Source organism: Rhinolophus ferrumequinum, chromosome 28 (assembly GCF_004115265.2).
Source record: "Rhinolophus ferrumequinum isolate MPI-CBG mRhiFer1 chromosome 28, mRhiFer1_v1.p, whole genome shotgun sequence".
Taxonomy (NCBI): domain Eukaryota; kingdom Metazoa; phylum Chordata; class Mammalia; order Chiroptera; family Rhinolophidae; genus Rhinolophus; species Rhinolophus ferrumequinum.
This window is the reverse complement of record NC_046311.1, coordinates 2,226,397-2,250,028: the sequence shown is the minus strand read 5'-3', so window position 1 is coordinate 2,250,028 and position 23,632 is coordinate 2,226,397. Positions and strand designations below refer to the sequence as shown.

The window sequence follows — 23,632 nt, the reverse complement described above, 5'->3', positions numbered from 1 at the left end:
CCAGTGACTGTGGCCTTGACACAAATTCCTTGTTTTCTCTACCTGTCTGCTGATCTATAAAACAAGAACAGTAATCACCTCTGCCTCATAGCTAATGAGTTCATACGATATATGTAAAGTGCTTGTCTGTTAGCTTGTTTATGAAAGTGTTAGTTATTAGAAAAGCTTTATCTGAAAAAATAGATATGGAAAAATAAATAGTCATAGAATAGATATGGATAATCAACCTTATAACATTGAAAACCACTGATTGCAGAAGGCGCCTGTGGTTTTGTTTGTTTGGTATGTCGAAAACCAGCATTGAGGAATTGCTGAGTGCTTCCCTGAAAAGTAGAAGTGAAACAAGGCTGCATAAAAATGGCTTCAGAGTCACGGCCTCTGCTAAAGTAGTAAGGAAATTTCCTCGGGCCTGTCTTGAGTGAACCGTAGCCCTTGAGCCTATGGAAAGGGGTGAAAATGCAGCTACATCCAAAATGTGGACCAGAATCCCCATCCACACCTCCACTCCCAGGAACTGTGGGGGAAAGTAGGTGTGTACCAAGAACACAAGCAGAATAGAACACAGAAAATGCCGGAGCCCACCTATAAAGTGGCTCGTTGTGTGTTACTGCCAACCCAAGGGGCAGCTTCATTCTAAAATCCACACTTTGGGCAGCAGTTTCACAAGTAATTATTTTAAATATGAGGCTCTGGAGCAGTTTCTTGAATTGATTATCATATCTAATGCTTCTTTTGCTTAGTTGTGGATTTTATAGGTACTGTTTGAGGAAGAGTTCTGTTACATTTCTAGGCATATAGTATGTACATTTGTAATAAGGTTTAGGTGGATTCACAGGAATAATGATGGTAGTTTATGTGTATTTGAAGAAGTGTAGGGATCAGCTTTGGATTTTTGATGAGCTTGTATGTGTCTCATGTTAGCTATCTGTACAAATAAATTACCAGAAGGTAGTTTTCTTCACATCGCTGTGTTACTTGGAAGGGAAATAAGCCATTATTTTAAGAGTTTATTTCATTGTTCTTTTCCCTTCAGTGGCCATGGACATTGTCTTTAGATTGTATTAGTCCTTCTATTGTGTATAATCAGTATTTCATTTTATTAACTTAGGTGAAATGCCTCAGCTCGTCAAAGGAATGAAGCTATTAAACCAAGCTGATCCCTGTGTCCAAATTCTAATTCAGGAAACGGGAGAGCACGTTTTAGTCACAGCAGGAGAAGTCCACCTTCAGCGATGCCTGGACGACTTAAAAGAAAGGTTAGCTCATGGTAAAGATGGAGTGAAGGAGTAAAGATAGCTCCAAAATCAATGGATGTTTTCGTGTTTTCTAAAGCATTCACACTTAGACTGTGGTTCCTTTTTTGGAGAAAAATGAAATGCCCTGAAACATGAACTGTTACTTGTTATTGGATCATAGATTTAATTTTTAATAACTGACAAATAGCATTCACTCCTATGCTTGAATAATTTTGCATTTTTAGCATAAAGTATTTAACATAAAATATTGTCATAAAATATTTTCATATGTATGTGTTTTTAGACACACACACACACACACACACACACACACACATACATCAGGACCCCCCAAAAATCATCTTTTGTAAACTTTGGTTGTGATTAGGACTGACTTCTTTCCCTATTGATGCGGTCTCTGCCATGTACACCTTCAGGAAATCTTGATATTTCTCTCTCTTGGGAATATGGAAGTGTCATAAAATATGCATCCCAAATCACTGTTTGTAAACAACATTTTTCCTCTTTATTCCAAAGGCAAGGTATGTGTCTTGGTAGCCATTAGGAAAATACCAACAAACAGAAAAAAATCATTCAGTTAGTGTGTAGAATTAGCCACCATTGCATTCATTTCATAAATCCCTGGTCATTCTGTACATTCTCAAGCATCCACAGGTATCTACACGCACAGCTCTGATGACCTGGTTAGGGTAAACTTTTGGAAGTATTGTTGCTGGCTCGAAAGGTGGCATTTCGTTGTTAGTATGCATTTCCTGTGCTGACTGATGATACTGACACTTCTTTAATGTGTTTATTGACCCTTGGTTTTCTTTGATGAATCGTCCTATAACAGCCTTCCTTCGATTTTTAAAATTTCGGGGGCTCTAATAATCACAGCTGAAGTAATAATTGTAAATGACATAATTATATCCTAACTATTACGTGCTGATCATTGTGTTAAACACAATTTGCCTCATGTACTCCTTATAACACCCAGTGGAATTGGAGGTGGGAGGAGGAGGGCTACGGCAAGCACTATGCTCTAACCGTCCAGAGTAAGGATAGCTGCCTCCGCCGGGCGTCCACTTGAGACGCTGTACAAACTCCTGCCAGACTGGACGTGTTGTCATTTCTGTTCTCCAGTTTTAACGTGGGCCTGTGGCTTTTTCCTCCTTTAAATCAGAAGGTAGATCTTCCACCCCTTTTACATTCGTTACCATTTTCTTTGGCATTTCTGAAGGTTCTAATGTTGTTTAGGGAATAATGATATTTGGATAAATCATAATGCATAACATATTTTAAAATAATTATCAGTGGGTTTTTTAAAAAAGTATTAAGACATTATATTATTTTGGACTAAATTACTTCCTTTTCACACTCTTTGCACCAGATTAAAATCCACATTAAACAACCTTATGTTTCTCAGGCCATTAAGTGCTCTTTAAAAATAAATATTTTGGGTACTTAGAATGACAGTTCAAGTAATACTGCCCTTTAAGCCTAAAATTAATTTTAATCAAATTATTTATTTCTTTGCTTAGAGTTTTTTATTTTTATCTCAGTTTTCATCATGAGTACTTTTTAATCTCAGGAGAAAAGAGTATACTTTATAGTAAGAGAAATTAGTTTTCTAGAAATAGGCCCTTAACATGGCATTAAAATATTTTCATAAATAATTCATTATGAAAACTCTCTGTAAACTTTTTTAGAAACTATCCATATCTAAATACCTAAAAATAATCTAAACTGAATGAAAATAATAAAAGCAATAATACATCTGCTTTCCAAAAAAATATATACTGCGTTAATAAGATACTTAACAAATTCTGAAATGTTAACTGCTTTTTCTAAAAATCCTCATCTTTGAAAGTGCTGACACCTGCCCCCTGAACAAAACAGTTTCCGTAGCCCTGGGGCTGGTCCGAAGCTGAAGCTGAAGCTGAAGCTCAGTGTTCTCATCAGAGCTCAGAGCGGAACCCGGGGCCCAGGCAGGGAGGAGCCGCCCTCTTGCACCATCTGGGCGGTTAGCATGGCAGTCAGCCAGACCACTGTGGGAGAGCGCGGTGGGTACCACAGGGCCCCTGAGGAAGCTGAGTCCAGTGGTGTTGACAGAAGGCCACCGCACGCTCCAGTACCCAATGTCATGTAGGTTTTTAGGGCATCTTAATGAATTAGATGGCTGGTTCTGGACCAAGAAACCTAAGAGAATACCATGAATTTTAATTTTAAAGGAAATGGACAGACTCCGAGAAACATTTGACCCAAGAAGAAATGGGAAACCTAATGATAGTCCTATAACTATCAAAGTAATTCAGAGTCAGATAATGTTAAAAATACCAATCAACGTAAATTTAACAGATTAATAGCAAAAAAGGAGAGAAATCATCTCAGTGGACAAAAGAAAAGCACTTGATAAAATCCAGTATTCATGCATGATAAAAAACTCAGCAAACTGCAGATAGAAGGGAATTTCCTTAAACTGATAAAGAGTATCGTCAAAATAACTATAGCAAACATACCTACTGGTGACATTTTTGAAAGCTTTCCTTTTGTGATCAAGAATAGGACAAGGGTACCCACTATTTTGAGTTCTATTTGACATTCTACTGTAGGTCTTCGGCAGCATTATAAAGAATAAAAAACGAAAGATACGATGATTGGAGAGGAAAAACTAAACTCATCATTTGTAGATGATATTGTGTACTAATGCAAAAGAATCTATAGAAACTATTAGGATTTGTAAGTAAATTTATCAAGGTTGCTATGTTCAAGATTAATATGTAAAACTCTGTTGCATCTCTGTGCACCATTAATAAACAGAAAATGAAAATTACTTTAAGGTTACCATTTCCAGTAAAAACAAAAATATCAAATACCTAGGAATAAAAATGTATTCATGTTTATAGGCTCTCTATGCCAAAACTGAAAGACATACAAAAAGGTTTATACTATAAGTGGATGAGAAAGGCACCAATCCACTAGAAAATAGGACAGAGATTTGAACAGGTGCTTCACATAGGAGACGTCTAAAGATCAGTAAACATGGAAAGATATCAACTTCTTAGTAATTAATGAAATGCAAGTTAAAACCAAAGTGAGATCCAGCTACATACCCACCAGAGTGGTGGAGATTTTTAAAAGTGAATATATCAGATGTCAGCAAAGGTGTGGAGCAGTAGGAATTCACCTACACAACTAGTGGGATGTGGAATATAGTCTGAAATTACCTACTAGGGGCTCGACAAATCTGCTCCTATTTTTGCTCTATTATGTAACACAAAGCCGGACAAATGTGCATCAAGAATATTCATTCAGAGCAGCAAAAATTTTAACAGCCCAGAACTGGAAACAACACAATAAAATTGATAAACAAATAAATTAGTACATTCATGCCACAGAATTCTAGAGAAAAATCTCAGCAAACCAGCTAGTTGTGCAAACATGGGTGAATCTCACAACCTAATGTATGAGTAAAGGAGCCAACTTGTTGGATTCGATTTACATACAGTCAAAAAGCAGGCCAAAGCAAACTGTAGAGTATAGGGGTTACATGTGTAGGTGGGCAATTTGAGGTTAAAGTAAAAGGCAGGATAGTGGTTACTTCTGTGGGACTGGGAGAAGGCATGATGGGTCCGTCCAAGGGCTGGTATGTTCTGTTTCTTGGCATGAGTGGTACTTCATGGGTGTTCACTTTGTGACAAATTGTAAGTCAGTACATCTTTGTTTTGGCCCTGTTCTGTATGACTTAAATTTTACAATTACCTGAAGAACATGTATAAATAATTTTTTCAGCTCTCAGAGGATAGGACCTGCCTTCTAATACATATACGTCTTTTCCCGCTTTCACACACACACTCTCAGGAATGCGTTAGGTGCAGGAGTGGGAGACAAGGAGACTACTTGCCGCCTCCAGGCCAGAGAAACTGTCAGAGTTCGCAGCCTGCAGATCTCAAGGCAGTAATGGTCCTGTATGGCAGGAGGGCACAGGAAACCCAGTGTAGTGTGAGCCGACTGCACTTCTTTTGAAGTGATGACAGGCTCTGTGTTACCAGGATCTAAAGAACCTTTGGCCCCACAGCATTTTGCAGGTGTGACTACCATGTAGATACTTCCACTTCTGTGCCATGGAGTGGTTTTAATTAATTTCATAAGTGATTGCTGTAGGAGACCTTTTGGGCACTTAGAAATTTGAAGGACTGAAATGACTCACGCAGGCCTTTTGACCTTACGAGGAAAAGAGGATGGAGATGCATTCACTCTCATAGATTCAGTAGCTGTGCAGTTGATTTTCTTAGTTCTAAGTATACGAACATATTTTCTCTAGTGATAATTTAAAAAATATTCTCGTGTTGCTAAGATTTCTAAGGGCTTTTGTTGTTTTAAAATCAGGACAGATATTAAATTTTACTAAATGCCAATTTAGCATTTTTAAAGATGGTTACATAGGTTATTTGACATTTCTAATGTGATATATTATTTTAACAGAGCTCCTGATACAAGTCAGTTTTTATAACCTGTGATAAAAACTACTTAGTGTTGGGAATTGTTCTTTTAATATGCTGTTCAATTTGATTTTTCAGTATATCACAACAGGAAGATATGGATTCTTAGTTCAGACCTAGATTTGAATCCTAGCTTTTCCACTTACTAGCTACATGAGTTTGGAGAAGTTACTTAAATCTTTCTTACCTGATTTTCTCTCCTATAAAATGAGGATAATAATGCAACTGCAGAAAAAATAATACATGTAAAATACTTAGCACAGTGTCTTACATAATAAATAGAACAGACACATAGATCCCTTTTTATTGTTATTTTATCTTATATTTTATATCTGATTTGTTAGGTAAGTGTGAATTACAGTTTTGCCTCTGTATGCTGTCCTTGGCAGGTTTGGGTAGCAAAGATTTAATTAATACATCAGATAGACATCCATCTTGTATATTCTACAACTATATGTAGCATTTGAAATAAGCTAATCATTGAAAGTGAATAAACTCACTGGCAAAACCAAAACCTTCCTTGGAAATAATTTTTTTCACGACATTTTAGTTTTTTTTCTCCCACATGGTCTACTCAGGTCTGTATTCTAATATCAGTTTAGGTAACATTATTTTTAGAAAATCATTCATTTACCGAGTTTCATATTTATCAGAAAGTATAAAATAAGACAACCAAATACCTACCCCACACCCACAAAATATAGAATGCAGAAACAAATCTAGAATCATATGAAAGCATTTCAAAAACTTTTAATTTCAGTATTTAGGTCCCTTATTAAATAGCATTTCCCAGGGAAAAGTATTGTTTCAAGATCCAAAAATCTTATATAATATATACGTGTGTACACACACATACACAAACACACACATGTACACGTACATAACATCCACATTGCCAATGGCACACAGAGGTCAGACAAAAGTGATGGTATTACCTGAGAATGAGGTAGACAGAAACTAAGAGAACAAGAAAGAGCATGGTTTCATTGTCGTCAGAACTGATCCATGCCCGTGTCCAGAATCTGCCCTCTGTGAACTTCTGAGTCGTTTAGAAGAAAATGCAGCATGACACTAAACTTGATAGCATGTGAAAAGGGGGCTTTCTGAACTTGGTGCCAGACTGAGGTTTAAGACCTGTAAACCTCATATAGAGGCAGGTGACATTCTGGGAGTCCTAACACTGTCCAGTACAGTGGCCACTAGCCACATGTGGTGACTTAAAATCAAATTAGTTGAAGTTAAATAAAATAAAAAATTCAGTTTGTCAGCCACACTAGCCACATTTCCAATGCTCCGAAGGTACGTGTGACTATTTAATTAAAATTACATAAAATTAAAAATTGTTTTCCGCAGTTGTACTGGCCACATTTCAAGTGCTCAGCAACCCCAGTGCAGATGCAGGACATTCCGTCACTACAGAAACGGCTCTAGACAGACTCCTGGGTCACACTCGCCTGGTTATGAGCCTCATTGTCAAAGCCAAATACGTTGTCAGGATTTGACTGGATGTCCTGAACTTCTTTGTCTGTTTAGAGTTAGAATCTTTGTGCTTTTCTTCTCCAGACATTTAAATTGACAAATATTATTTTAAATAACTCATGTGTCAAATCTGTTTAAAACATTTATTTTCCATTCAAAATGTTCTTATCTGAATAGATGGTTCATTTATTTTGAGAACAAAGCAATGAAATTCTGCTGCATGCGAAGAACTCTCTGAAGTATGTTCCCATTAGAGGTTGTCTTTTCAACCTGAAATGAAAGTGGGTTTTGACTTCTGATACAATGTAAATTACTGATCTTTCGTAGTAAAATAATTTTTGTTTCCATGTTTTTGCAGAATCTCCCTTGTGTAATATTTCTACATGGGAGTTTTGATGCCATTTTGATTATAACCCGTTATTTCTTTTGCATTTTTCTGTAGGTTTGCAAAGATTCAAATCAGTGTATCTGAACCCATTATTCCATTCAGAGAAACAATCACAAAACCCCCCAAAGTGGACATGGTCAATGAAGAAATAGGCAGACAACAGAAAGTTGCAGTCATACACCAAATGAAAGAAGATCAAAGCAGAATCCCTGAGGGAATCCAGGTTGACTCCGATGGGCTGGTAACTATGACAACTCCCAACAAATTGGCCACACTGAGTGTGCGGGCCGTGCCCCTTCCAGACGAAGTCACTCGGATTCTGGAAGAAAATAGTGATTTGATTCGTTCTATGGAGCAGCTGACATCATCTTTGAATGAGGGCAAAAACACTCATATGATTCACCAGAAGGCCCAGGAGAAAATCGGGGAATTCAAAGGAAAACTAGAGCAACACCTAACAGGGAGAAAATGGAGGAATACTGTTGACCAAATCTGGTCGTTTGGCCCAAGAAAATGTGGGCCCAACATATTAGTAAATAAAACCGAAGATTTTCAGAACTCTGTGTGGACAGTCTCAGCTGGCAAAGCTTCCAAAGACACCAGCAGATACCGAGATGTGGGCAACAGCATTGTGAGTGGCTTTCAGCTGGCAACTCTCTCCGGCCCCATGTGTGAGGAGCCGCTCATGGGTGTCTGTTTTGTTCTGGAAAAACTGCACCTAAATAAGTTTGAGGAACAGGGAGCAAGTGATAAACAGAATGCAGAACAAAGTGATCTGGTGAAAGACGGATTGGGGGATGGTGAAACCTGTTCTGGGGGGCCTGGAAACCACGAGCTCCCCAGTGGCCATGCCGAGCCGTTTGCGAAGAGGGTTTCGCCGAAAGCAGAGTCTTCGCTCACTGACTGCTACGGGCCCTTCTCGGGACAGCTGATCGCCACCATGAAGGAAGCGTGTCGCTATGCTCTGCAAGTAAAGCCTCAGCGTCTGATGGCCGCCATGTACACGTGCGACATCATGGCCACCAGTGATGTGCTCGGTAAGGACAGAGAGATGAAGGCAGCAAGAGATGCCCGGCATAGCAGGGACGAGTCCTAGGTCAGAAAAGTTCAACTCATGTGGTACTTCTTTTGCAGAAGCCACATTAACATCTCAGTTACTAAGGAACTAAGATTTTTGAAAGCCCAAGAGGCCTTAAATGTTAAAATCTTGAGGGGTGGGGGGACTTGACAACTAAAGATCTTTTGCAGCAAATAGACTCTTTTCTGTAATGAAAGGTCTGGTAAAGAGGCTTAAACTGCCCAGGTATGTTACTATCCAGATCTGTGCGGCAGCTGTTCCTCAAGTGAATAACCGTGTTGGTCTGGGTAACCAGGGTCATTCTAAAAATGACGAAAGAGGCAGGTGACATTCTGGGAGTCCTAACACAAAAGGGCTTCGGGAATTCTGGGTCCCTTCTGAAGAAGAAAATTATTTGGAGCTTTAGTCAGTGCTGATCATTACATCAGATTCTCCTGATTGTTCTCACTTTGGGAGAAGATCCGTTAGGATCTCAGGAGGCATGGAGCCCTGGCACTTAGTAGCTATTTTGCCTTTTGACAGACATGACTTCACTGAGACTAGTTTTCTTCACCTGTCAGAGCGAAGGTGATAACTCATGGGAGGTTGTGAAGATTAAGATGAGGACACAAGGACAGTGTCTGGCACACAATAGTTGTCTTACTCGCTTGGGGTCCTGGACTGATTCGGTGGTGAGGAGGGTAGAGAGTGGAGGTGAGCACTGGACGAGAGAGAGAGTGGGCCAAGTCAGTAGGTTTTCTCTAGCGCTTGGGTCCTTTGAGTCACTTGGTGGCTATTCTCTTTAGTAAGGTTCGTTTGCTGGTTAATTCCTAAAAGCGGAAACCTAAATTGTTGGGGACTTTTCTTCCAAAAGAAATTTAGGCTTGTCTCCCAGCACGGTTCCTGTGAGACGAACTGAGCGTCCATAGCGGCGTTTCAAGGCCAGCTGGGTTGGGCCAAGTTACACAGATGTGGTTACTCTGGCACCGCCTCAAGGCAGAGGTGCAAACACCACGTAGCGTGCAGCGCTTCTCTACGTATCTGCTATCGTCCGTCTGTGGACGCCAGTCTAGACCATTCCCAGAGGTTACTCTTCATCACGGGTAGTGTTAGGACCGAGGAATCTTGATTCCTTCAGGTCCTTGCAGAAGACCTCAGAGCTCTCCTCCAGGCTCTCCTGCCTGGCAGAAGCCTATACTGCCTGCATTTGAACACTTCTGCTGAGGGGCAGCTCATCGGCCGGTTCATGCCATGACTACACAGCATCCTTTCTCTCTTGAGCCGAAGTGTGTTTCCTGCTAGTTCCCAGCCACACGCGCCGCCTCTCGTTCCTCTTACCTGCATCTCCCTTATGTACTTGAGGAGAGCATTGCTTTCCTAGGTTTACATCCAGGAGAAAACTCTGCAGATCCTTCCGCTGTTTTTCATGATACGATTTCTTGGTACTCTTCACTATCTAGTTGCTGTCCTTTGGACATGCTTTATTTATTTGGTCAGCCACCCTCTTAGGTAGAGCACCCATATTTACACACAGGACTTCGGATATCATCGACCATACAGAACAGACACACCTCCCCCATGTCATACAATGTTCTTCTTTTAATGCAATTTAGCAATTGCATCTTGTCATTAACTCCAAAGAAGTCAGGATCAACCTCATTTCTTTTTCTTTCTCCTTTTTTTTTTTTCATGTTACACATTCCCATTTTGTTCCCCAAAAAGCCAAATCCAAATTTCGGTGATTAAAATGTTGTAGCCCATGAGAACAATAGTGAATGATTTTTTTTTTTTTTAAATACCAAGAAATAGAAGTCCCAACACCATAATATTCACACAGTAATTCCATTTTTCATTTTTTTCATGTGTCCTTTTCTTACAGAAGCTCAGTAAGCAGTGACTTGAATGTTTTAATGAAGTTAAGGTCCTTTTTATATATAATACTCCCCTGATGATCAACTTACCAACGATATTAGAAGAAGAAATAAATATAGGTTGATATGATTTTGTCTTAGAAAATCCATGTCATCTCCAAAGATTTATCTTACGCTTGTATAAATACATACAAATCTTTATAATGTTTTCTCAAAATTCTGCAGGAAATTAGCATATGACTTTCTGGTCTGTAGCTTATGGAATCCAGTGTTTTTATTCTTAAAACATTTATTTTTTACCTGTAATTTGACAGCTACCCTGCTCTCCACAGTTTCTCCAAAGGGACCATCTCTTTAGGACTGGGAGGTATACTTTTGGTCCTGGAGACGTGAGCTCCTGTTAAAAAGGCCAGGTGATTGCTTATCACCTTGACCTTGACCTTCACTGCTCTGTTGTGTGGTCCCCTCGCTATAGTAGGTTCACAGTCCTCCTTACTGTGGAGAGTGGAGGTAACATAGGTGTTGAGAACCAACCCTGCTTTCTTCTGTTAACATCACGCTGGCTTCTGCAAGCTGTAGGCCTGCCTCATCTTTATTTTGAAAGTGATGGAAAAGCCCCTTCTTGCTGTCTTCAGCTGTGTCAATTTGGTAGGTTCAGCTTGTTCTGGGTTTTAACATTCTAGACATGCTGTTGATCCATCCTTAGTTGCTGTCCCTTCCTAGCTACTGTGCCTGTCCTCTTAAAATAGGATTAGAAGATGCAACAGAATGCCTTCCGGGGCCCAACCGATCTATAACATTTTGGAGCTACTGTCATATTTTGGGTGGGGGAGCATCTCTCCTCTTTTTTCTCTCATTAGGGTCATTCGGGATCGATATTTCAGCCTCTTGTTCCTCCCAAAAGGAATTTTATCTTAGGGTTAGTTATCCGAAAAGCTATTTTGTTTCTTTTTCTTTATCCATTTGAAATGACCCTCCTTGAAGTCTCATGTCAGTGGAGTGTGTGCCTATCCTTTTCCTCCCTTGCATTCCCAGGAAAATGGGAACACATATTTCCTCCCCAAATTGCTATCTCTTCTATACTATCCATGTGGAGTGACCTTTGTCCTTAGCTTTCTGAAAAGATGGTTTTTGGCACAACACATGTGGCTAGGATCAGCTATTGTCATTTATCAGACTGCAATTCCCAGCAGACTGTTGAATCAACCCTCTGCCCATTTTCTCATTTCTATTAGGAAACCACCAGGACCCAGTGTGTGACCAGGCAGCCCTAGGTTGACACCACAAAGTATCACTTGTCATCCTACCCTTTTATCTTCATCCTGACCCTCTTCATCTGGCCGTCAGACTCAGTTCTGGCACTTTCCAGGAAGAGGTGTATATCGTAACTCTCAGGGTTCTTTGCCCTCTTCTCTCTTAGGAGCAAGGTATGCGATTGCCTTGCCTTGTCCAGGTACAGGTCCCACTGCGCCAGGCCTCACTGGCCCCTGTGAAGTGGCACCTGTGTGTTTGTGGATTGCTTAGTACACAGTCTGAGCCATCACTGCTGATCGGCCTTTTAATACATTTCTCAGACGCCGCCTGGCTATGACACTCGCTGCCTTACAAAGAAGTTACGTTCACATTTGGTCTGGATTTTTTTTTTTATCCTGAATTGGTTTGAATCTCTCTTCAAATGACTTTCTTTACTTATAAAATCTACTTTCCTAAAGACACGGTTTATCATTTTTTTGCCCATGAAAATTGCCTTTGATGAGCTTGAATTGGTATGTGTTTTTGATTGTCATGTGACTAGTAAATTGTCTCTCGTATTTCTTCCTCTAACTTGCTAACTTCTTTCATTCTTGCTCTTCATTGTTTTTATCTCTGGCAATAACTTCACGTATAAAATGCAACTTTTTCTGTTAGACAGTTGTAGAGGTTTAATCACAGCTATGATTACTGTAGTTCTTCTGTCTGTTTTTACATACAGGGATAAATGCTTACTCTGTGAGAACAGAATAGCAAAAACATTCTGAATAAGTAGCACTCTTTACTTTTAAAAACCTTTTCATATTCTACAGTTGGGATTCTTTTTACATTTCACCAGCATTTTATAATTCAATTCAACGAAAAATTTTTCGAACTGTGTATGCCAGCACTGTATTAAGCGGTGATTCTTGCTTTGAGAGATGAGTTAAAAATGATAAAGCTTAATTATTTAAAACAATTAGAAAGTGAAATACACTGATTTTAGCGAATAAATATGGCTTTCCAGTGAAATTTTATGAGAAATTATAATTGGCAAAATTCAAAACATCTTTTTGAAAGGACTAGTACCTTGAAATGGGCTTTGATGGATGGAGTAATTTTGAATTCAGCAACTGACTATTAAATCGGCTTTCTCTGTACTATAACACTGAAGCTTCCTGTTGAGCTCAGAGTCAACTCATTCCTTGTTGGTTTTACAGGAACTGCTGCTTAGTGGTCCCTCTCTAGTCCCGGCCACTTGGCTGGTGGAACCCGCTGTGAAACCTTGTACTTACCCCGCGCTAACTTGTGTCTTGTTAAATTCGAGTCTTCGCCTAGTTATCCTGATTCTGTCAGAGTATGTGTTACCTGACCAGCTTCATGTCAACTGTGGATTTGATATCATGCCTTCTAAATCTTTAAGTGGCCAGTCATCGTGGTGAGGCCAGGGAGCTGTGAGCACAGCACTGACACTTCCAGGTTGATGGCCTCTTGTTGCCATCCATTTCCTGTGAACTTTTAGCCGAATTCACCTATATAATAGCCGCCAGCCCACATGCCCCGTGGTGTCCGCCATGGACTTGATCTCACACGTGGTTGAAGCCCATCTGCATCCTGTCAGCCACATCTGCTTGATGCAGCAGTCTGGTTGCTCTGTGACAAAGAGAAGAGAGGTTAGTCTGACTTGGTTTGTAAGAAGTGCCCACCAGTTCTTTTTGTGTGTGTGTTTAATCGAAGTTACACTGAACTGTTACCAACACTAACAGAAACCACAAGATGAAAGAAAAAGCTCCCTTTTTGGACATTGACGTATCTTCCAGTTTCGTTTACAATCTTTGTCCATAGTACAGTTTGCATAGCTATCACCTTATGGTAGAAGTAGTTTAATGTTTTGCTTTTTACATTTATTATTTATTGTATAAGCATGCTTCCATTTGGCTGCTTAGTATTCATAATGTTCATTTTAATCTCTGCATAATATCCTTGGCTATAATTTACTTCCCGTCATCTCCAAATGGGAAATACACATTGTTTCCTGTTTGTTTACTATTAAAGAAAACACTACTGTGAACAGGTGTTTCCTTTCCAAAATTCTGGGGGAAAAACATACCTTTAATTGCCAAACTTCTAACTCTAAAGATTGTAGACTCTACAGGCCAATCTTACTGCCTATAATGGAAGAAGAAGGTATATACATATATACAAGAATCTGTAATGCCGTAAAACAACACATCAGTTTGAATGAAGCCCAGATAGTAACGAGATTATTGTAATCTGGGGACATCACAGAAGACTTTGTGCAGCAAGTTTCTGAATGGGCTTAAAATGCTGAAAAGGATTGGACTGTAGAGTTGGGCTGAGCGCATTCGAGGTGGTAGAAACCTGGGAGCTCGGAGTAGCAACGCCGCCAGTGTGTCCTGTGGGCAGTGAGAGGCTTCCCTGGGCTTCGTGCACAGAGTCCCTGGTCTGGGTACTTTCGGGTCTGGCAGTCACAGGAGCCGAAGTGGTGGGTTACTGCCAGGTCTGCAAGGGCCGCGAGGACAGGCTGAGACGCTGATAGTGTAGGCTTTAAAAGTACAACCCTGATCAAAATTGTTTTAATCGATTCAACATTTTGTTGCCTTTCTTTTTCTGGCGGATGCCTCGTGCCTGGTGCTTTGCATGCAGCAGGGCACGCAGTGATCTTTCTTGGGGTAAGCAAGCAAACAGATGACATGTATGATGTGGGACAGGTGCCCAGCGGAGGGGGAGCGGTGTATTCGCAGGCAGAGGCCACATGGTCAGATGTCCTCGTTGATACGGCTACATTCATGTCTCAGGGACAACAGGGGCCGCTTAGAGGGTCACTGAATATGTCCAGGCATTGGACGTACCTTTTGTGAGAGCCACGTGTATTTGGAAGGTTTTATTATAGTTCCTTTGCAATGCTGCAGTTTTAGGATTTAGTGTTAGTGGACTTACAGTTGAGGGGCTCAAAATTACATGATTAGTTACATCCAGGTTCCACTAGAATTATTGATCCAAGCTGCTGGCATGACCCATGAAGGCAGGGAGGGAGCTACTGGCCTCTGTCCCATCTCTTCATGGTCCGTTTTCCCCCATAGAGTCATTCTTTCTCCCTCCCCACCCTGTTGTTTTGTATTTACTTTAAACCTCCTTAAAACTTTCCTTAGAAGGAGGTAGCAGAGTAAATATAGATTACTAGTTCACACATGTTAGCTATTACAGGTTTTTTTTTCCCTCATACAAATCTCAGGCAAATGATACATAGCCTAAAGGGATCGCAAGTAAGGATGATAATTGTTCTGCATTTCTTAGGCTTTGCAGGCTACCTAAAGTATTAATTTCAGTTCTGGGTACCACATCCCAAGAGGGATGTAAATAAATCATAGTAGTTCAAATAGGAAAGTGGTCAGGATGGAACAGGAAAGAAAGGTCATGTCACAGAAAGACTGGAAGGGATATGACTGGATATCTGTCTTCGAGTAGTTTAAAGGCTGATCCACGCGAGAGGGGCTAAGCCTGTCCCACATGATAAACACGGGGACTGATGCTTAGAAACTTCAGGGGAACATATTGGAGGCTCAAGAATTGTCTGCCGTCGAGGGCTGTCCAAAAATGAAATGGGCTGCCCTGGAGGAAGTGAGCTTTACAAGGGTGCAAGCAGACTTCAAATGACTGCCGTGGTAGCACTCGTTGACCACGGTTCCCTTCTAACCCACTGTTCTGTGATGCCGTAACTCGGAGATTTCTAGTTGAGTGACGGGAAATGACTGTTTAGAGTTGGGGGAGTGGACTTGCCTTGGCTATAGGGAATGTGTCCTATCTTAGACCTGTTGAATTTAAGAGGAAGTCGGGCTCCACAGATGAGAGGCCCTCCCCGCCTTCATTGTAAATATGGGATTGGAGGTCAAGTGAGAAGGCTGGCTGAGAAACAGTCCCAGGAGTCCCAGGCATAAAGTTAATACTTGACCACACAATTGATAAATTAATCTGCTCTCTGCGGGAAGAGTTTGTTCAGAGGAGTATGGGGCCTCCAGAATACTTGCAGGTAGAAGTTACGCCTTTGAGAACTAAAGGATAGAATGACGGCCGGGGGTCTAAGGAACGTCACTGAGGTTGGAGACAGCTGTCAGGAGTTTGGGTCAGTAGTTTTAGAAACCACAGAGAAATCACAGAGCCTGAGAATCAAGAAAAAGGCATCTAGGTCAAGAACATGAAAATGGTTGTGAAATTTCAAGGAAGCCGTTTTAATAGAGCTGAGGGCAACTTGTGGAGCCTGAGTGTAGAACACAGAGCACCAGGCGAGGAAGCGAGAAACTGCCCGTGTGGGGTGGGTCCTGGGAGGACGATGTGGCTGGCCAGGGGAGCTGAGAAGAGGAAAAGTGTAGCATTTCATCACGGGTGGGATTTCTGGTTTCTTTGTTTTTAAGCTACACCTAGAGTTGAAGAAGGCCCATCTGAGTTGTTAAGGGTTTTGTGTTTTTTTTTTCTTGCGACACCAGGGGTTTCCTGCCCTCCCTTTCCTTTATCTTCCTGATAACGACCACCAGGGGGAAATCTGAGTCAGGGAGAAAAGTCAAGGAGTCAGGCATGCGTGCTCTGTGTCCCGAACGCCCAGGTGAGTGGCAGACGGCACATCACTGTGTTACCTAAGAGGGGACAGCCAGGTCTCCTTGTGGTCTGAGGACACTTCCACTCTGCTTTACTGCACTGCCGTGCGTTTTCAATGACACTATTCATAGATCACTTTTGTAATTCGTTATTTTTTTCTACGTGTTATCTGAAAGAGGAGGCTTTTGTGAGAGTGTGCTAGCTGTCGGAAGCTCCACACCACGGGCTATTTTCAGTGTCTCTCTATGTGCTTTGCAGAGTGTGTTCTGCTCACCAGTGGAAAGGGTACTCGGAGCGCCCAGAACAAGCACTCATACAGGAGCCAGTCAGAGGGGACGGCGTCTGCCTCCTCAGTGGCAGGCAGAATTGGGCCCGAAACAAAAGTGTTACCCTAGAGAATTTGCTAGAATTCTAGTGATGTGGTGGTAGAAATTGTTACCAGACATTAGTTCCAAAGACCATCAGTTTTCAGGGAATAAAACTCTTAACACTTGTGCCACTTAAATATTGATAGTTTAAAAAATATATATGAGCAAGCATTTATATATGTATGGGTTTAATTTTTAGTATAAAAGTGTCATTGTGCTGTTTGCTTTAATAATGTCTCAGAATTTTTAAGCTCTTAATATTTACAAAGCCCAGTCACACCTCATTGGATTTCATACCCAAACACAGCTCATAGGTGACATTGTATGGAAATGTCCTTTAAAAGTCTCCTGCTTCTTTCATGCTGTGTTGAGGGGATTGTCTTTGGGTGATGCAATTTGGGGTGATTTCACTTTTTGTTTCTTTCGCTTCTAATTTGTCTATAATTTCATGCTTTACTTTTATTTTAAAAACACTTAAAAAATGTCTATTCTATTGTAAACCAAAACTACTGGGGCCAGAGTTACTCACTAGTGGACTGTTACAGGGTTATATGAGTAAGGTGACTTTGTATGGCCCCAGACAGGTAATCGGTTTGTGGCTTTGCAGGCCGGGTCTATGCTGTCTTGTCCAAGAGAGAAGGCCGAGTGCTGCAGGAGGAAATGAAGGAAGGGACGGACATGTTTATCATCAAGGCTGTGCTGCCCGTCGCCGAGAGCTTCGGCTTTGCCGACGAAATCAGGAAGAGGACCAGCGGCCTGGCCAGCCCGCAGCTGCTGTTCAGCCATTGGGAGGTAAAAACCCAGATCCCCACTCCTGCCTGCTCATCCATGGACTTCCTGTGGGTGACACAGGAAGGACGCACAGCTCCCCGTGCGCTCAGTCAGGTGGACGGGGGAAAGCGGTGAGTGAGGGAGCCCTAGTTCCAAATACTAGTTCTGCCACTTATTGCACAGTCTGTACAAGCTCCTTGAGTTGGTTTCGCCCCTGCGATAAGGCCTGTGGATATCTAGCCTCAGGCCCTCACTGGTTTGTGGGGGTTTTCTTGTTCTCTGTCCCCCTGCATTCTGGTTTGCTCTCAGCTGTGTGGCCGTGCGCTAGCTTTCACACAAGTCTTTCCTTCAACTCCATTTAGCAAAACTCAGCTGAGGTTCAGTGCTCAGCTCTTCCCCTTTCTCTCACTGTCTTTAGCCAGATGGGTCCCTTTCTCTAAAACACTTCAAATGAACTGTTTACATTTAGATACTGGAAAGCAGTGGGAATAATTTAGAGAGAACTTTCTTTTTAAAATGAATTTTATAGTCAAGCGAATCAGCAAAGTAAAGAAAGGTGACACTTCAGAAAATTTGACTTTGGACGGGAGGTTTCATTTTAATTGGGCAATTTCATAGCATCTGAAATGATACGAATGAAATTACTAGTTCAAAACAGTTGTGTCTGCTTCTTAAAAAGCAAGAGTCGTATTCTTAATGCTTGATAGAATCAAAGTTAATGTTCCAATTTAGGTTACAGTTTTTTGTTAGCACAAACTACATTTTAACAGTGATTTACTATGTAATTTTTCTTGTATTTTGTATCTTTGTCTAGACACTAGATGATGTTTTGATGGTTTCATTGGCATATATCTGAATAGATATTTCGGTATTTCATTGCATGGAATACGGTAGCTCCAGAATATTTAACTTATTCATTAATCCCCAAGCTTATGGGTAGTAATTTCCCGCTTATTCAAACTTTCAGCTTTTTGGTTTAGGTTTTTGGTACTCAACTTTTATGTAAGAACACAAACCAGTAAGAAATAGCAGGAATGGTAATGGCATAATTATTGGGAGAATTATATACTTGAATTGATAATATGTTTAAAATACCTCATCATTTTACAGTCAGTCTTATCCTTGAAAGTGATCTTATAAAGCACATTTTTAAAAAAATCTATAAAGTTATTATTTCCTAATTGCAAGTATGTTGGTTAGGTAAGGCTGCTCTATCAAAGGGATCTCAAAATACAGTGGCTCAGGGAAGGCAGAAGACTCATTGGGTCTGGGGCTCACTGTGGTGGGGGCCCAGGCTCCTCCTGGCTGCCTTTCCCAGCACTTGGTTTCCACGTGGCCAGTCCACCTCCCACCATTACATCTGCATTCCAGCCAATCAGAACAGGGAATGGGGAGAGGAGGGCATACACCCTCCCTGTAAGGGCACAGACTGGATATTGCACAAGTCGCCTCACCTCATCCCATTGCCCAGAACCAGTCTTATAGCCGTATTTAACAAGGTCCCACCTGATAAGGAGGCTGGGAAATGTAGTCTTAACTACATCAGAAGTCAGCAGACTCTGCCCCATGACCTGTTTTGATAAATGAAATTTACTGGACTATAGCCATATCCATTCTTTTACATATTTTCTATGACTGCTTTCAAGCAGAGTTGAGTAGTTTCAACAGAGACCATATGGCCTGCAATCTACAATATTTACTATCTGTCTCTTTGTAAAGATAAAGTGTGCCTACTCCCTCTTCCAGCTACCCCCAAACCGAAGTGTCTACCTGAAATACCTGTTACCGGAGAAAATGGTTATTTAGGAACAATTACCGGTAGTTTAAAAACAGCAAGTTTTAACCAAGTAGGCAATTTTTGTTAATGTGAAAACCACGATGGTTTTTTAGTCTACTTTCTCTCAAAATTAAAAAAAAAAGTGCTGAAAATTATTCTTAACTAATTAGTTTAAAAAAAAACAAACAAACGAACAACTAGTTTCAGGCTTAGTTACAGCTTGTTATTAAAAATCAGTCTCTTAATAAATAACTTTAGAGAAAAAAATGTAGCCACGAAGAGTTTGCTCCAACTTCATACCACCCTTCTGTCATCCCCTTGCCACCTGTCCCGGTCTTACTCCCAAAACCTCCCCATCTCTGAACGTCTTGAAGACTACATTATAATTAAATGTCGTTGATCTGATATTTCTTGGCTGTCTCGGTTTTTCCCCCATAGTTAGGTTTAGAAATAACACAGTTGTTGAGATCTGGCTTCTCACTCCAAGGCACTTTTTTTCATTTGTATTCTACCACACCATATAATTTATAATCAACAGCTTTTGAGAGAAAGTGCTTCAAAAAAAATAGGGAAAATAAAATTACAGGCATTTTCCATGAGGAAACCTTTGAAGTCAGCAGTCTCATAATTTCTTTTCCTATATTTTCCCCTTCTGTGAAAGAGGAAGAAAAGGAGCTAATAACAGCCCAGAAAGAAAAATATGGCCAAACCAGTGCCTTTCTACATGTATGTCAGCATAACCTCAGCTTCACCGGTTCACGTTGCGATTTCCCTGAGGGCTGGGCCAGGTTCATACAGGGTAAGGAAGAAGTGATCCCAGTAGCACCGAGGACTTTATTTTCAACATGATGTTTTCCACCTGTCGGCTATAATCTTGGTGAAAACTGGGCAAAAAATGGAAACGGAGCTCCCAAAGCTTTTTGCTTCTGGTTTTTGGGTTTTTTTTTCTTTTTCTTTTTTTCAATGCCTAGGGCAACAGCTAGTACTTGGGTGCCTTCCTTCCTGCGAATTACAAAATGGTATCCCCCTCAGGCTATCGGGTTGCAAAAAAACATTCTCACTGTAGGCAGATGTATTCTGGGTGAGCCAGTTAGAAAAATGCACCTTTCCTCCAAACTGATAGCAGGCTCTGCTCTGTGGCCTCGAGGGGTCTTTCTGCATAGCACAGCCACACGGCGCCTTGTGTCCCACTAAGGAAATTGAGGTCAGAAGCGTTCAGGGTGATATGGTCGTAGACTCCACTAAGGAAATGGAAAATGAGCCGGACTCGGTCAGGGGTTACTCCATCTCCGCTGTTCTGAGAGTTCGTGGGGCATGTTGGGGCACGAGGCTTCAAGATGTCCATACAGGTGAGGAGGAGTGAGGGAACCGCAGCCTTTGCTGGGGCCAGAGGACAGCAGGGAGGGCTGGTCTGGAGCTGGTCCTAGAGGAGCCCCCAGGGCCATAGAGCTGAGTGTGGAAAGTTCCAGGATTCTTGGGAAACAAACTTCAGAAGTATGTGCTGGAGGCCCAGGCAAAATTGGATCTTATTTGAAACTCTTGGGTCTTATATTTTTGAAACAAGGACTCTGGTCTTCAGTTGGCCAGTCTGAGTCTGGTATCTCTCAACTAGCACCTCATTTATTTCTCTATAAAATTTGTCACTTTTTTAACGGGACTGAAAATTTATTCACCACTGGCACTTACACCTACTAAGAAAATGTAGCTTCTTTATATTCCGTGGTGGGCTTATCGTCCAGCTGCTTAGGGGAGGGTGCCAGTAACTAACTTCAAACTAGTCTCGTACAGCGTAGACAGTCTTTGTGGATGGCTGCCCAGGTAAACGTTCAGTTCCCTTTCTTGTCCTTCCCCTCTGGAAGGGAGAGCAAGCTCCGTGAGCCTGACAAGACACCCCTGGCCTCGCTGCCTCCTCACCATGGTTCCCGCGAGGGTCTGGCTGTGGCTGCATGGTAGGGAGGAAAGTGGGGGCCGCAGGTCCCCACGTGCCCTCCAGGGCCTCACTGGGCCTTGCTATGCAGTCGCTCGTCTGGGCCCATCCCATCTGGCCAGTCGGGCGGCACCAGCCTGTTTCACAAAGGTCTCATACCAACCATTTGTCTCCAGCCCCAAGTCTGCACCTGCAGCCCCCAGACTTCTCCCTGCCCTCGGCACCTGGACATGCCCTCAGCAGGGTGTGGGCACCTCTGCATCAGCAGTGCCACCACTCCTCTGGCGGTGCCTTGTCGTATTTTTCTGTGAGGCTTAGTCTCTTGTCCATACTTGTACAGGTGTCAAGTGCTCAGAAAGAAGGGGAGAAAATACCCATTTTTAATAATAAGCTGAGTGTTCTGTAATCAAGGCCGGTAGGCAGCAATTCATTCACAACATATATTTGTCAAGCGTACACTAAGGGTGCCTACCCTCACAGAAAAAGAGCCACATGTGTCTTCCTGGGACAAAGCCACAGCAGAGGCCCAGGGTGGGAGAAGGGGGCGCAGGAGCCTGGCAGAAGGCAGAGTCCAGAGGGGAGCCGTACTCTGCAGACACATGCTCACCACCTACCAGCTGGGTCACGTTGGGCGCGCTGAGCTCCTGGGCCTCAGGCTTGACCTGCACATGACATGAGGTGCTACGTGAAAGCCCTCGGGACGCCCCTTGTGTTAGGAGAGCCTCGGCCAGTCCACCCCTTCAGCAGACTGGCAGACAAAAGAGCAGGTTGTGTGCTTCCTGTGGGAAGGGGAAGAAGAAGGGAGCAGGCTACCCAAGTTTGTTTTCTCCTCACACTCACCAGTCACTCTTGCGGGAACCACGGTGAGAAAGCAGCGAGGCCAGGGGTGTCTGTTAGGCTCGCGGAGCTTTCTGTCCCTGAAGGAAACCATCAAGTGGTGTTCGTGTCATAGCAGGATGGGGGGGCAGGGTCAGCATACGCATCGTCTTCTGTCCTGGCCTGGAAATCAGTCCCTTGGTTCTGGGTCCAGTTTCACCACCACCTGGGACATCCTGACTTGGCTGCTTGTCGTCTCAGGGCCTAAACCTGTCTACCCAGTCTGGCTTCCAGACTCACCCTTTCTGAGCTGCTTTCCCTTGTCCAAGCTTTGCCCTTCTCCCTTCCCCTTAAGAGTAGCCTCAGAGGAAAACTGTCCTTAGCACGCCTTCCCCTGGACGTGTCTTCCTCCCCATCAGAATAAACAGGCAGAGAAAGGGGCGAGGAGGCTACCACATCTGCCTCTGATCCAGGCAAATTACGTGGTCCATTTATTTGGTCCCTCGCACTCACCAGGAACTCCATTGAATTTTGGAGCCAAAGCTCAGAGTAATCAAGAATGGGCTTAACACGTGTTGGGCTTTTCTGGGGACAAAGGCCAGATGAATGAAAAGACCCTGAAACCCAGATAGAGCCCACAGAAAGGGAGAGCTTTGAGATTATTCAAAATTAGCAGTGTTCTTTCTTCCTTAGTGGTATGTAATGGCGCTGAGCAGAGAAGAAGACACCCGTTGCAAGTTCTGTAGGGTCTGCTTCCATTTGTTCCCAGCTCCTGTTTTCTTCATGCCTGTTTATTGCCGTTCCGCCAAGTCTGATTGCTCGTTGCCTTTATTCCTTAGCTAAGACTCTGAACTGGCATTGGAAATGAAAAGTACAGATGCCTCATGTAGCACATTCTGTCGCTTGCTTTTCCAAGGTCATTCCCAGCGACCCCTTCTGGGTGCCAACCACCGAGGAAGAGTATTTGCACTTTGGGGAGAAGGCTGATTGTGAGAACCAGGCCCGGAAGTACATGAACGCGGTACGGAAGCGCAAGGGGCTGTGCGTGGAGGAGAAGATTGTGGAGCACGCGGAAAAGCAGCGAACCCTCGGCAAAAATAAGTAACTACTCTGGGGATTCTCTGCTTTCTAATAAAGTACAAAGGATCCCCCAAGGCTCGATCCTGGAAAACTGTTTTGTGCTGCATCGTCTCTGTGCATTCACTTTCAATAAAGCCGATCCACACAAGTACTGAAAAGGAGGGGGAGTTAGAGAACATGCTTCCTACGTATTTTTAATTGATTTGGTACAAGGCAAGCCTTTGTCTGCGTGTGCAGTGGTGACTTACTAGCAGCGGTGAGTAGCCCTGGCAGTAAGATGTGTGCCACGCGAGAGCCCGCGGCTCAGTGGGCACTGGCCTCTGCCTGTCACCAGTGTCACACTTCTGCTTACATCCTCCACTTAAACAGGTTTCATGGTTAATCATCAAATCACAACAGTCAGCATTGTTGGCCAAAAACATTCGAGACACCAGCTCCCTTTTAGTTAGTTCAACTAAGTCACTGATATAGCTGATCCATCTTATGGGTTCTTTGCCTAGGAAAACAACGTAATGTT

At 42.4% G+C, this 23,632-nt stretch overlaps 1 protein-coding gene across 1 annotated transcript in view; it reads left to right on the top strand.

The window, feature by feature from the left end:
- The window catches only part of EFL1 (elongation factor like GTPase 1), a 74,163-nt gene extending 50,897 nt beyond the window's left edge, over positions 1-23,266 (top strand). Inside the window, exons 17-20 of the mRNA XM_033100158.1 lie at positions 1,109-1,256; positions 7,659-8,641; positions 17,352-17,536; positions 22,952-23,266. Coding sequence (XP_032956049.1) covers positions 1,109-1,256; positions 7,659-8,641; positions 17,352-17,536; positions 22,952-23,140 — 1,505 coding nt within the window. The 3' untranslated portion in view covers positions 23,141-23,266. The remainder of the gene's footprint in view (positions 1-1,108; positions 1,257-7,658; positions 8,642-17,351; positions 17,537-22,951) is intronic.
- The last annotated feature ends 366 nt before the right edge of the window (positions 23,267-23,632 follow it).